The sequence below is a fragment of the Cnephaeus nilssonii genome, assembly GCF_951640355.1.
Source record: "Cnephaeus nilssonii genome assembly, chromosome: 14".
Lineage (NCBI taxonomy): Eukaryota > Metazoa > Chordata > Mammalia > Chiroptera > Vespertilionidae > Cnephaeus > Cnephaeus nilssonii.
The window spans coordinates 74417653-74431622 of NC_137085.1; the positions used below are offsets into that span (position 1 = coordinate 74417653).

At 57.4% G+C, this 13970-nt stretch overlaps 2 protein-coding genes across 7 annotated transcripts in view; one reads left to right on the forward strand and one right to left on the reverse strand.

Annotated features, from left to right (window-relative positions):
- Window positions 1-2153, forward strand: part of HABP4 (hyaluronan binding protein 4) — a 37268-nt gene extending 35115 nt beyond the window's left edge. Inside the window, exon 8 of the mRNA XM_079790703.1 lies at window positions 1464-2153. Coding sequence (XP_079646829.1) covers window positions 1464-1520 — 57 coding nt within the window. The 3' untranslated portion in view covers window positions 1521-2153. The remainder of the gene's footprint in view (window positions 1-1463) is intronic.
- Window positions 2154-8962: 6809 nt separating this feature from the next.
- CDC14B (cell division cycle 14B) overlaps window positions 8963-13970 on the reverse strand; it is a gene marked incomplete at its 5' end in the record, with an annotated part of 123692 nt that continues 118684 nt past the window's right edge. For all 6 annotated transcript variants that reach the window (XM_079790110.1, XM_079790104.1, XM_079790111.1 and 3 more), the window contains one exon: window positions 8963-12364. In XM_079790110.1, coding sequence (XP_079646236.1) covers window positions 12328-12364 — 37 coding nt within the window. In that variant the 3' untranslated portion in view covers window positions 8963-12327. The remainder of the gene's footprint in view (window positions 12365-13970) is intronic.

Genomic DNA, 13970 nt, shown 5'->3' on the forward strand with positions numbered 1-13970 from the left:
GTAAGTATTTGTATTCTGATCCCGGTGGCTTCCTGAAGAACCTGCGAGGAGGAGGAGGAGGCCCTGGGCTGCACAGTCTGATTTTGGAGGGTCGTCAGGTTCTGTGTGGATTCCTCCTCTCTAGTGTGGTCTGATGTCGGTGTTTGGAACGGTGATGTCAGCACCGCCATCAGTTGGTACAGACCAGCTGTAGCCTTGGCCTCCAGGGCTCCAGGCAGCCCACTGCCTGCCCTGAAGGTGCGCTCAGAGCAGAACTCACTGCATCAGACCAGGCCCCAGGCTTGGGGGACAGATCTTCTTCACGACGCCTGAGGGCACGTCCTGTACCCCGAGTTTTCGGGGCAGAAGGCCCCCTGCAGCCCCTTCTCCACTCGGAGCCCAGTCTCCCCCTCTGCCCAGTCTGCTCTGCCTCCCGTCCGCGCACAGCTGCTCTTCCCCGCAGGGCCCTGGCCTCTCCCAGGAGGCTTCTCGGGTCACACTTCCCTCCAGACCAGTGCACACCGGGAGCAAGGGCTTGCTGCTTCTCTTTGGAGCATGATCTCCGTTGGTAACTGTTCTCACTGGTGTGATTGTGGATGGTGTCTGTGGGCGGCAGCAGCCATGTCTGCTTTTATCCGTTTCCCCGGGGCCTAGCACCATGTAAGCTTAGAAGGCGCTTCATAGTGTTTGGTGCACAAATACACGAATACCTATTTAGTAGGAGTCGGGCCTGAGGCCCTGTGGCCAGCATGGGCCCGAGTCCTCCTGACGACTTTGTGGCTGGCCCCCAGACGTTCCTTTTGCTGCCGATTCCCTGGCTCCCAGGAGCAGCCCCTGGAGCAGTGCCCACAGGTGATGATACCTGAGCAAGAGCAAAACACATCACAGTTTTTTGAGGCCAGGTTGGAAAAGGTTCTGTTCTGAGAATAGAAAATACTCTCCTTTGCAGAGCTCCAGCCACTGCAGCGCTGGCCAGGAGCGGGAGGTTCTGGAAGCTGCGCCCACCTGCTGCCCACCTGTGCTCTATGGCTCAGAACTGCCACAGGCCCCGCCCCTTCGCGGGAGAACCTGCTCTTCCAGAAAAGCCTTCCCTGACCTTGATGTGTGCTTGGCCACAAAGTTGCATTGGACACCCGTCCCAGGGCGTCTGTTACTGAGGTTCCCACACTGACTTCCCTTCTGTCTCCCTTCACCTTGTGAGCTCCCCGGGGCAACTGGGGAATCAGCCTAGGTCTCCACGCGGTCAGCCTCTGTCTGTCCACTGGGTGACGGACGTGCCAGATAGAAAAAGGGCCACTCGGAGGATTTGTTGGAGGAGTGGGGGCACTGCCAGGCACTCGGTGGCTGGGCAGCAGTGAGGTGAGGGAGCGCACCCTCAGCGCAGCTCCTGGCGCTGCATTGGGGGCCGCCCCGCCTCTGTCCAGCGTGCGGGGCGCTCGGGATCGGGTGAAATGACAGCTGGTTCCAACACTTTGCTCTTTCAGACACAAGACGTTGCTCCAAACCCGGACGACCCTGAAGACTTTCCTGCTCTGGCGTGAGAGCCGCGCCGGGGCGCTCAGCAGCACCGCCGGGAAGACTTCTTGCTCGGGGAAGAGACTCAGAACAATAGATATTGCTTTTCCCCCTTTGGTGTGATTCGTTGCATTTTTTGGGGGTGGGGGGTGGGGTGGGTAGAGATTTCCCAGGTACAGAGCTGCCGTTCTAGGCGGGTTAGTCTGGCACTTTCCCAAGCAGGTGGAGCGCGGGGATGGTGTTTTTGAGGGACTTCCAGGTGGAGCTGAGAATGATGTTCGGACTGTGGACACGGAGACTCCGCGGAGCGGCTCCCAGTTACCCGGAAGCTTCGAGACGGAGGCCGAGCCCGGAAGCCGACCTGCCGCGGATTTGCTGTTGACGAACCGTCACTCCCCTGGGCTTGCTGGAGTTCCGGTTGTCATCAGCCAGCCTTTGACGCAGCCATTGTGCAGCTCTGGTCACCCTCGGACAGAGCCGGGAGGCTTGGCTGTAAAGGCCCCCCACCTCGTGGTTTCGGCCTGTGCGCACCCGCACCACGTTGGTATCAATGTGCGCAGCTAGGGTTTGCGTGGCTTTTAGGCTGAGCATGAAGTATGTGGTTTTCAGTCATGTTATTTAACCCGCCAATCGAATGAAAAGGGGTCCAGGCGAAAGAGCATTGCAACTTGGTTCCATATTTTCTCCTTCAAAACTTGTCAGCATTGAGGCCCGTGCGCCAGAGCCCTGGGGCCTGCCCGGGGCTGTGGATGCTGATGTGTGTGCTCAGCACCGCACCGCTCGGTGCTGTTCCTTCCGTGGGGGTTTGGGGTTTGGGGTCAGGGGCAGCCTCAGGCTCATTAGCTCCCCAGGTCCCGCGAGGTTTTGAGCCGGCGTGGGGGCTGGGTAGGGGCCGCTGTGGCCGCCGCTGGAAGCGGGGTGATGCCCCCCGCGCTCTGCTGAACCGCGGGACCATTGGCCCCGGTTCGGAGCTGTGCTTCCGCCGGCATCGCTCCACCTGCTGGCTCTGGACTTGGGCCGAGGAAGAAAGGCGGGTCCTCCCTCCCGGCCGGTGTGGGAACCAAGATGGAGAGAGCCCCCCAGCAAAGTCGTATTCTGTTGGAGAATCGGAGCTGAAGGTGGAGGACATTTACATCCAAGTGCGTCTTCCCTCGCCCTGGAGGCGGCCAGTGGGACCGATGGGAGCGGAGGCGCAGGTGAGGGGAGCGGCAGGCTGGGCCGTGACCAGCGGTGCGGCTGCGGCTGTGGCCCTGGTGGACGGAGGCCGTGCAGCGGGGCCACTTTCCTTTGGAGATTAGTGGGACATCCCTTTTAAGGCCCCCCCCCCCCTCAGTGTTGTGAAGAACACGTGCTACAAAGCCCAGGGCGCTGGATTTGATGTTTGCAAACGCTGCGGTCTCCCCACCACCCACCGAGACCCGTGTGAGCGGCCCCTGGCCGGGTGCTGGGCCTGCAGAGCCCGGTCTGCACCGGCCGAGGCCGCGGCCCCAGGCCGAGCAGGAGCGCAGGGCCGGGAAGGCCTGTGCTGTGCGGAGGAGGGATGCTGTGTCCGCTCCCCCAGGCCCGGGCTGTGTGTACATGTGCTGTCGGGGCGGGGCATGTTTCTGGCTGGTGACATACTAGGCAGGTTCACCCCACAGGAACGGGCCTGAGAGACTTGGAAAGCGCCGCCCAGCCGATTGGGTCCCTCTCAGCCAGGGGGGCACAGCTGGGCCTCGGGCTGCCAGGGCAGCAGCTGAAGGTGGGGTGTCCCAGAACCTGCAGCTGGGAGAGCCCCACAGAGGCAGGCGTGGCCCTGACCGCTGCCTCCCCTGCATAGCTGACGGCCTGGTAATGGGGCTGGTCCCGCTGCCGCGGGGACAGGCTGAATCCTGCCCTGCTGGTTTGTTTCATGTCCGGCCGGGCCCTCAGCCTGATGGTGGTGGCGAACACCTAGCATTTCATCCCAGCTGGGCAGGCCCCCAGGGCCCAGGGGTGCACTAGGCACCCCCTTGCCTTCTGATCACTGGCTCTCCACGCCACCCCGGGGGCAGGTATTTCAGGGGCGAAGGCATTGCTTTTCCTTTGGAACCCCCCAGGTGATGGCGGTGAGTGCTGGGGGGGGCGGGGGCCTGGGTCTCAGAGCTGGGCTAGGGCAGCCTCAGGATAAAGGCGGGAACCGCCTCTAAGCTGTTCCAGAAAGAGCCTCGCTGCCAGCATGGCCCGCGCCCGGCTGAGCAGCTTCGCTTGGAGCCAAGGTCCCATTGCCCGCTTGCTGCCTCATCCCCCTCAGCCCCGCGAGGCCCGCCCCGGGCCGGGCGCTCCTCTGCCAGCGGCCAGCAGGCAGGTCCTCAGCGGCTGGTGCCACGGCCCCATGTGCCCAGGGTGAGGCAGTGCCTGGCTCTGGCCCTGGGGGGCCTGTATTTATGGTAAAGAGAATGAGGAAGGAGAGCAGGTACTTAAAATAACTTTCTTATAAAATACAATACAGATAAGGGTGCACAACCGTGTAACCACCACCTGACGAGAAGCCCATGTCCCCAGAAGCCGTCCCGAGACGGGGCCGCCCTCCATCTGGACGCCTTTCGGTCTGAGGCTCCCCTCCGCCCTTCCTGCAGGACCGAGCGATGCCCAGCACGTCTCGGGCTGCTGAGGGCTGTGCTGTGCTGGCCTCAGCACCCAGTCAGGGACGGGGCACCATCCTCGTGCCCGCGGACCTGGGCAGGGATGGGATGAGGAGATGAAGCAGAAGATCCCACCCCCTGCCCAGTGCTCTCTGCACACCTGTTCAACGGCCAGTCCCTTGGGCAAACCAGGGGAGGGCACCGCGGGGCCACAGGGGCCGCCCTGAGCGTGTGTGTGTGCTGCCACGTGAGCCAGGGCGACCCTGCAACACGGACCATTCGCAGTGGCCGCCCAAGTGAGTCTGCCCCAGAGCATGGCGGGACGAGCGGGGTCAGCTGTCAGGCCTCCCCACAGGGGGCGTGGCAGGGCTTGAGGGGTGGAGACGGGAATGGGGGTCGGAGGCCCGAGGCCTCAGCTCCTGACACCTCCCCACGGCCCTGGCCTGGGGCCCAGGTTCCCCGACTCAAGGCAATAGGACTTGCCCCAACCAAACCCCAGTGGCTTTCGAACCCATCACAGCTCTGCCACGGGCAAAGCAGGCCCATGCGTGGGGAGAGCAGGTCGAGCCAGTGGAGTTGAGAACCAATTGTCCTCTAAGCAGTTTCTTTGCAAAAACGTGGCCATTTCAGAGGGCTTCCCTGGAGCGCGAAGTCATGTAAGTTGGGCAGCGCCTGCTGTGAGAATGGCGTGGCCTGGACTTACACATCAGGCCCTCGGAGTTCTCAAGACACCGAGGCTGGAAACCATCTCCTGGAGAACAGCCACCTGCCAGGCACTGAGGACACTTCCGCCAGGGAGGCCCCGGCCTGCATCCCCCTCCCAGCAGTTCTTGGCAGCATTCGAGCAACAGGGAGGAAAACTGAATGTGCTGGTGGCGGAGGAAAGAGCGGGAATGAGCAGGGACGCTGGAGAGGCTTGCAGTTAAGACGGGTGGGTAGAAAGGAAGGACAAACGCAAGGCCGGAGGGCCTGGCCAGGACAGTGCTACTCGCCAGCCACCCCGGGCCCCATCCTGGCCCCATCCCGACCGGGATCCCTAGGCCTGGAGGGGTCTGGGGTGGCTGGCGAGTAGGCTCCCTTATGGCACACCTCCGGGGTGCCCTCCTCACCGCGCCTGCAGGAAGAGCCATGGAGTGGACGGTAGCCAGCCTGTGAGGCCGTTGAGGGCCTGTTTATGAACGTCACCATTTTGTGTGAACTTTCCTGGGGAGACAGAGGGACTTCAGCTTCCGTCAGTCCCAGGGCCCCGGTGGTAAGCAGCACTGTCCCCGGGCTTGGGACTGAACCAGAGAGGTATCCCCAGGCCGCCTGCGGGAGGCCCAGCTCCCTGGGCTGAAATCTCAACACCAAGTGAAAGAAGGAGGCAAAAACTTGCTGAGGCGGAGGCCTGGGCCGGAGGAAACGGGTTGAACTTGCACCTGGAGAGAAGCCGTTGGTGAGCGCTGCCGTCCAGCACAGGCCTGCCCTGGAGGTCTAGTCCCTGCGGAGCCCCAGCCAGATTAACAGCCGGTCTAGAAAGCTTCCAGCCCGGGCCGGCCAGCCGTCACTGGAAAAGGGAGGAGCTGGTTGTATTCATAGCACTGACTCAGGGAGTTGCTGAGTGGCAAGGACCGGATCATGCCGGCGGGAGAGAAGACCCCGGGGGCATGCGCTAAGCTCCCTGGTTAACCGCAGGCAAGTGTGGGGTTGCCACGGTGGGATCACTGGGTAGTCGTGGTCCAAGGCAGCGCCAGCCCCCGCCTCTGCCCGCCCCAGTGCGGAGTGGACGCTGCCCCACGAGCCCGCTCCAGGCGCCGCTTTCGCGGTGCTGCCCAGGAGCGGTGCTGGGGGCCTGACAGCGGCTGAGCATGTGTGTGTGTGTGTGTTGGGGGGGGGGGGTGGACTGTCCAATGGCTGGGGCACGGCTGGCATTCGGTAGCGGCGTGGGGGAGGGCGGCATTCTCCACGCAGTCCTGCAGGAAGAGCTAGCTGTCCTGCCGCAAGTCCTGTGTTCCTCAGGGAAGTTTGGCGGGAAGAGCCACTGTCCTCCAAGTGGAACAAAGCGCCCCCCCTTCTGCTCCCACACAAAGCCTCTTCCCCTACAAGGTGTGTCTGGGCATTCTGAGAACGGAGGGGTCAAGGCCAGTGCCCTGGTGGTCACCAGCCCGCGTGGTCCGGCCCTGGCCGGCGGGAGGCCTCCTTACCTGGACAGTTCTGCGTGGAAGGAGCACGTGTCATCCAGAAGCACGTCAAGGCCATGCAGACTTGCTAGCAAAGACAGGAGACACCGTTAGAGGCAGGCGAGGGGGTGGGCCAGCACCCCAGGAGCCGGAGAGGTGGCGAGACTCAACAGGGACATACTGTGCCAACCACTCAGAAGACAGAGGCCCAAACCTGAATAACGGGGCAGCTCCAAGACAGACTCCAGCAGGGAGTGAAACTGGTAGCTCGGCCGACAGCCGCTCCGGGGGGGTGGGGGTGGGGGTGGGGGGTGGGCTGTGCATGGCCACAGTCCTCTTGGACAGCATTAAAACAGTGTTTTTATTTTTTAATTAAATAATATGTACATGGCTCTTAGTAATGGGCCAGGCACTTGTTCTAATGAACAAATATGAACCCATTTAATCCTCATACGAATATCTTAGATATTATCATCTTGGCTCCAAGAACACAGCTAAGTAAGAGGCAGTCTGGGTCCAGAATCCGCGCTCTGAACAATGATCCCAAGCTACTTTTCCATGTGGTGAACATAAAAACTTTACAATTTTGCATATTCTTGACCTAGAAGTATCTTCTGAAGGAATTTATCCCCTGGATCACCCAGGATCACCCTGGAAGAGTTCACAGGTGGGAATGTTTGTGCAGTGCTACAATCGTAACGTGCTGGAAAGCACCCACAGGGCCAACTGTGAAGAGAGAACGACTTCAGAAGCCGTGGCATGCCGCGGAGCAGGCAAAAAGCCTGCGAACCGCTCTCCCTCGCACCCACCACAGCACGCACTCCCGGGAGAGGAAAAGCCGTCCCGGGGTTACACGCAGGCTGGCACCAGGACCCAGCGAAGGCGTCCCCGTACTCTCATCTCTTTTAATCCAAACCCTGTGCCTTTACTAGTCCAATTTACAGATGAACAGTGAGGGCAGGCGGCCGGCGGAGGGTCCGCGGCCAGACCAGGCAGAGCTTGCTGTAGGATGCACAGCACCGCCTCTCTCTGTCCGTCCGTCCGTCCACGCGCTCAGTAGGCGCGGGGCTCGGGAGGGGGCCTTGTCACTTGGGCATGCCGCTGCCCAGCCTCTGGACGGCCCTCCACTTACCTTCATGCGGGAGTTTCTCCCTGCAAGAGTCAAGTTTGTTCTGTTTCGTATTCTTTTGTTTTTTTAATCCTCACCTGAGGATATTTTTCCATTGATTTTTACAGAGAATGGAAGAGAGAAGGAAAGACAAGACAGAAATATCGATGAGAGACACATTAATTGGTTGCCTCCAGACCTGGGCCCCGGCTGGGGAGGAGCCTACAACCTAGGTCCGTGCCCTTGACCTGGAATCAAACCCAGGACTCTGGTGCACAGGCTGACGCTCTAACCACTGAGCCAAACCGGATAGGGCAAGAGTCAATAGTTTGACCTCTTTTAACACACAAAATTATACTGCCGGTACCAAAAATGTCAGATACTGAAGGACCATCATCTGCTATCAAAGTCAGCTTTTACCTGATCACCTAGAGAAAATTATCTTAAACGTAGGAAATTTATTGGAAGCTATGTGCCAGACACTGTTTTGAGAGTGTTGCATATATTATTTAATTCTCATACTTACTGTTAAAATAGGAGCTCTTTTTATTCCCATCGCACGTGACTGGAACAAGAGGGGTTTTAGCAGAGTGGCCATGCTCTGGGCAGTGCGGCTGACAACACAGGGAAGCCGGTACCCGCAGGCCAGGGTCTCAGAGGCTCGCCCCCCGAACTGCACAGCCCTGCTCCGGGGAGAAAGCGCACCTGCGGTTCCATCCACAGCCCGGCAGGCCGGGGCCTTGCCGCCACGCCTGCCCCGCCCTCCCAGCCTCCTCGGACTTTGGGCTGCTTGGCCCACGCCAACCAACCAAGCTGGTGAGTCACCAGGAGGCACACGCCCAGCACTGGCCTCCAGGCCAATCACGGAGGGAGCAGGTGGACGCTGCAGCTCTCAATGGAGGGCAGAACCCGCAAATCCCTGGTGGCAGGTGTTTGGGTAACGGTGAGAACAGGTCCCTTTGGTTTGTGCTTTGAAAACTCCCATCCCAGCACGAAGCGAAGCCCAGTGCCCAGGGAGCGGGACCGCACCTCCTTCAGGACAGCTCTCAGGCTTGCCCGGGACCATGGGGAGGGAGCAGCCCGCACCCGAATGGACAGGGCGTGTGGTGCTCAAGCACCGGCCCAGCCACTCGCCAGCACTCGGGTCCCGAGCCTGCAGGCGGATGAAGGCGCTCCCGCCTCTGACCTGTGAGACCCCGAGGTCTGCTGGATGCACCTTCGTGTCCTCAGAGTGGGTGAGGGTGCGTGCCGAGTGACTCCCCACAGGAGCCCCTCACATGCCCACTGTCTTCTCCCGGGGAAGGTGCGATGGGCCGAACAATATCCCCCGTTCCTAAATGGAAGCCCTAATCCCCAATACCTCAGAACTGTTTGGAGATAAGGCTTTTAAAAGGTGATTATGTCAAAAGGAGGCCATTAGGATGGTGTCAGGAGAAAAGCAGGACAGACAGAGGACCGCAGGGACGAGCACAGGGAGAAAGGGCCACGCAGAGGCAGCGAGAAACCAGCCCTGCCGACGGGGTCTGGACCCCCGAGCCGAGCAGCCCGGGGGCGGGGGGTGGGGGTGGGGGAGGAATGTTTTGCTGTCACAGCCCCAGCGGACGAAGACTGATGGTCACAATACTCCTCCAACTCAGAATGTCAGTAAGCGAACACAATCAACCTAAAGATTATTTGGTTAATACTTTTAATTACATGATTATAATTATACAATTTCCACTCTTCAATATTTTGTATAAAACCAGTTACAATACACATATTTCAAATGCAACAATACATACCAAACTATATAGATATGCAAAGTTTACACGCCATTATGAAGCTGTATCTTAAAAAATACCTTCAGGAAAATAAACATTCATTCAACCAGTTCTCTCAGCTTTATAAAATGTGGTTAGAAATATACATTTTAATTTAAAAAATCAAGACAATGATTGACCCAATACTGATTAATCAGTTACATTTTAAAACTTTTAGTAATCTGTACATGAGTGCAGGTTAGATAAAAGTATGCAAATGATTAATATAAAACCGCAGTCCTCTACTCAGACGAAGCTACCTGCTGACATTTAGTAGGCGGTCGAGGAGGTAATTTCCTAGGGTGCAGGTGAGAGCAGCAGCCAGCCCCACAGGGCAGCTTTCGTGGGCGGGGACTATTGAAGAAGGAAAGTCGGGTTTAAAGTTGTTTCTGATGAGCATGGCTTTCCCAAATACAAGAATTACTGTTTAAAATGCGTGAAGAGAAGCAGCGAAGCTCCTTTTAGAACAAACATCAAAGGAGCGCCGTGCTCACTGGTCAGGACAGTGATTCCGGCAGAGGACCAGGCCTGGCACGGCCCAGCCAGGGGCCGCGCCCAAAGGAAACCCTTCTTCTTGCGAGAGCCTGGGGACCGCCTCTAAAACCTGTCTGGGCCCCAGAGAAGAGGTAGAAATCACGCCGGGAGAGGGAGGGGGGCGGGGCAGGGAGTGGGTGGGGGACAGGCTCAGGGGCTCAAGTTTGAACAGAAGGTTCTGGAGACCAGAGGCGCAGTGAGCCGCCGGAGCCGCCTGGCTCTCCTTGAAGACAGAGAAGTCTGTCTGCACTTCCGGGGCCCAGTTTTGCAGACACCTTCCTTTGGCCTGCCCCCGACTTTTGTCCCCAGAAAGCTTCAAGGGCACCTAAAAATATTCATTTCTACTTTCAATTCCAATGAAAACTGTTGGGTGTACTTTCAAAGCTATTTAAGGCTCTGAAGTGAAAGGACTCTCTCAAGCGGACGAGCCGTTTCATGTTCCACAGCAACAAGGGCTCCTGGAACCCGGGCTCCGAGAGAGGCCTCAGGAGAGTCTGGGTGTGCGGACGGTTCAGCTGGGGGCGGGGTGGAGATTCCACTCTGATTCACAGCCAGGACTTTCCCGTCAGTTCGACCCAGAAGCGTCCTGGATTCTCGCTGCGGCCCTCAGAAGTTTAACTCGGGTGCTGGGCCCTGTGTGTTCCAAAGCACTCCTTTCCTATGACTCATTTCAGGAAGAAGCCTGTTAAACAAGGATTTTTAGAAAGAGCCACGGGGATAGCCATTCTAGCTGGAGATGTGAGCAGCCAACACAAAAGGCAGTGAGTGAAGTAAGAAGGACTGTGGCTGGCACCGAAGCCATGTTCACTCTTGGCCTAGACACCAAAGGGCTTCCTCTCTGAGGGCACAGCACTGACTTGTTCTGAAGTGATACGAGGCCAAGCCAGGCCCGGTTCAGGTGGGACCCGATTTTCACAGCTGCCTGGCCTGTTTACGCAGGAGAAGGCCTGTAACTGTGAAGGGACGAGAGCTGCCTGAGGATGCAATGCCTACGCGGGGCGGTCTGCAACCTCGCATCGCCTCCCAGCACAATACAGCCGTGGGCGCGGCTCTCCCACCCAGAGCTCACTGAGAAGCCGCCTCCCATCAGGGAAGTCCGTCTTTCTGTCTATGAACCTCCAGGGCAAAAACCCTCCATTTTTCTGAGATCTAGTCCCCTAGAGTGTAAAAGTGGGCGTGAGCAACCCCCACAGCGCCTAACGGGGAAGAACTGCTTGTTTGGCCAAAACAACGGCATCTTCCACATCCCCTCAAAGCTGGTCAATCCCCCAAGTACTCTGAGGAAATGCCAAATGGAGCCACGGCCTTCCGGTTACTTCTGCAATCGCAGACTTTACTCTTTCTACCAGCTACCTCTTAGTCCTCATAGTTCTGTTTAAAAGGCAGCTTAAAGAATGGAGCTGCCTACCGACCTGACTCATTCATCTTGCAATGTGAAGGCATTCTGCCTTTCAATACTGTATATCCCCATTCCCCAAGCTAGGGCGGGCCAACATTGGCTAACAGTAACGAAAACCATTCACTTCAAAATATTTTGAAAAATAGTCTCTTATTTTGGGCCATATTTATATTTTAGCAGCAAATAAACTGGGGTGTTTTTTTTGTGTGTGATTGCTTTACATCAGACTCCGCTGTGCTGCTGCAGGGGTGGGGAGAGAAGGCACTCTGCAAAGAGTTGATCCCTAACTGAAGGCCACAGTGAGTGTCTTAGTACAAACTGAAATCCAGATGTGAATACCTGTTGCCGAGATCGAAGGGTGTGGGCAGGGCCTCGGCCGATCCTGTAACAAACAAGTCCATACGCTACAGACAAAGACCCTCATAAACAGTCCGTTTTTAAAGCCCAGCATTTGGGACCCCATTCCAAGGAGAAACACTGACATGTGGGTTTTCATGCCGGAAGGCATGACGAGGCAACCAAATAGCGGGCGGCCTTGGAATTCTTCAGTCCCTAAATACCGTCAAGGCATGACTCAGCGTCCTCCAACGGAGGCCAGCTTCCTTCCCCTCCCGAGTCTGCAGCTGCTGCCCTGCAGGTGAGGTCACAGCACCCACGTGTCCGCACGCAGCAGCCGCACACGCGCTTTCGCGGTCTCCAGGATAAAGCACTCTTTGGTGGAACCGAGCAGCTCGGGGCTCACCAGGTCACGTTACACATGTGACAAGCATTCCAGGGAAGAGGATCACACCAAACAGAATCAGATCAGAGTACCGTTTCGGCAAGGCCTGTCCCACCTCTGTACATTCGGGCGCAGGGCGAAGAGAAAATAAACGGGCGAAAGGCGCCCGTCAGACCTGTCCGAGGCCAGCAGCTGTGCTGCCATCACAGGGACACACGCACGGAGCGCCAGCGCCCCACCGGCTCGGTGTTTACCCCTGAGACTAAGTGCACAACAGCTGTTCCCCGCGGGACGCGGCCACAAAGGAGAGCGGATTGTCTTCGAGTCCCACTGGTGCCCAAGCCCGTGCAGTTATTTAAACTCCAGGGGACAGTTTCTTCGCTGAACAAGCTTCTTAGGTGGAAAGCAGCTAAGGCGTTTGCAATTTTGTTTAGTTTCCAAATAAATTGTGCTGAGTCCTGATGTAGTGCTGTTCCCAGTCTTCCTTCAGTTCTGGTCACAGGTTTTTACTTAACGCAACACTGTCTTAGTCCTCGAAATGGAGGGACTACGGGAGAAAAAACAGGATTTTACCACGAAGGTTTTAAGTGTACCATAGGTAGTTATTAAAGACAAGGAAGGCAACATAATAAAAAATATTGACATGCTAAAAAGTATACATTTGTATAATTCTTTAATGACAAATACTTTGGACGACAGTATGATACCAACCATAAAGACACACAGGAGAGGAAGGCAAAGCAGAAAAAGGCTCAGTTCTGCAGAAAACAGAACGGAAAACGAAACAATAAAAACACAGTAAGGGGCGGGCAGAGGCAGCGGAGCAGTGAGAGTACCATAATGCCATTAGGGGCATTTGCTGCAAAGCATTCCTTTTCCTTCTTTCCCTCTGAGGAACCAGGCTGCGGGGAGAGTGAAAAGAACGAAAAGATAAAGAAGTGTTACTCGGTTATTTAAAAGCCAGAATTCGGTCACAGAAAGGTGGGCGCTGCACGCGGCTTCCAGCTCAGCCCAGCGCAACCGTCAGGGGCCACCAGGCACCGGCGCCAGAACCACCCCGGGCTGCCCGTAAACCACTGCCCTTGATTCATCCTCACGCTACCTCCCTGGTTTCCTTCTGCCATTTATTACCTTCAACTAAATAGCAGCTTTCAGAGAAAAACTAACGCAAAGGCAAAGAGTCAGAAAAACCAATCCGATCTGGAGGCCGCCTCTCCCGGAGCAGCTCATGCACACCCGCCGGGGCTGCAGCCCGCGGCACGGCCCTGAGGATAAAGGTCCAGGGTCGCTGGCAAGTGGGAACGTATCTGGAATTTCAAAGGGAGATTAATGCCTTAACAGGGCAGAGGTCACCAGCATTTAAACAAAAGAATATTTAGATAGAACATTCTGGCCTTCTACACGGATGCACGTGTGGAGATGATGCGAATAATGAAAAATGAAAGCCCAGAGGTGGTGAACGTCACTGAGGCCCGAGACGCTAACGGACCAGAAGCAGGGACAGGCGTGACGACGGCAAGAATCACAAACGAGAAGACTTAGGCCAAAAAGAAAGCAGCAGCCCGAACGTAGCTCCTCCACGTGAAGGCGGGAAGAGCATGTCTCGGGCCGAGGGAGCCCTCAGAGCAGGGTGACTGGGCGTAGGGTCCCCCGAGCAATGAACGTTCGGTAGGTTTGGCAGGTGGAGCAGAAAGTGATGGTCCCCAAGGATGCAACCTGGAATAGAAACCCCTTTTGCATATGCAGTTTTCTTAGAAAATGGATGAAGTTATGATTTTAAAAAAGAAAAAGGAAAACTGCCGCAAAGAAAGAGTGTAAGCTGCTAGAAGCTCGCACCAGCGGGCGAGCCGCGCAGCCGGGAACTGAGCGTCAGGGAGGCGGGTCCCCACGCGCCGCAGGGGCGGCTTCTCCAGACCCTCCGGCCTCCAGCGAGTTAATGCGAGCCACCGGCCACCGGAGAGCGGACACCTTCACTGGATTGAAGAGCTCTGACAGGAAGCGGGAGGTGCAGAGGCCTGAAGGTGCTTCTTCCCGCTCCGGAGGGGCATGAGGGGGGAGCAGAGCTGGCCCCGGGCCCTGAGCAGAGCGGGCACACAGACCGAGGGGGCTGGCCTCCCTGCATGGACACGTGAGGCAAACCGGGGCTTGCTTTC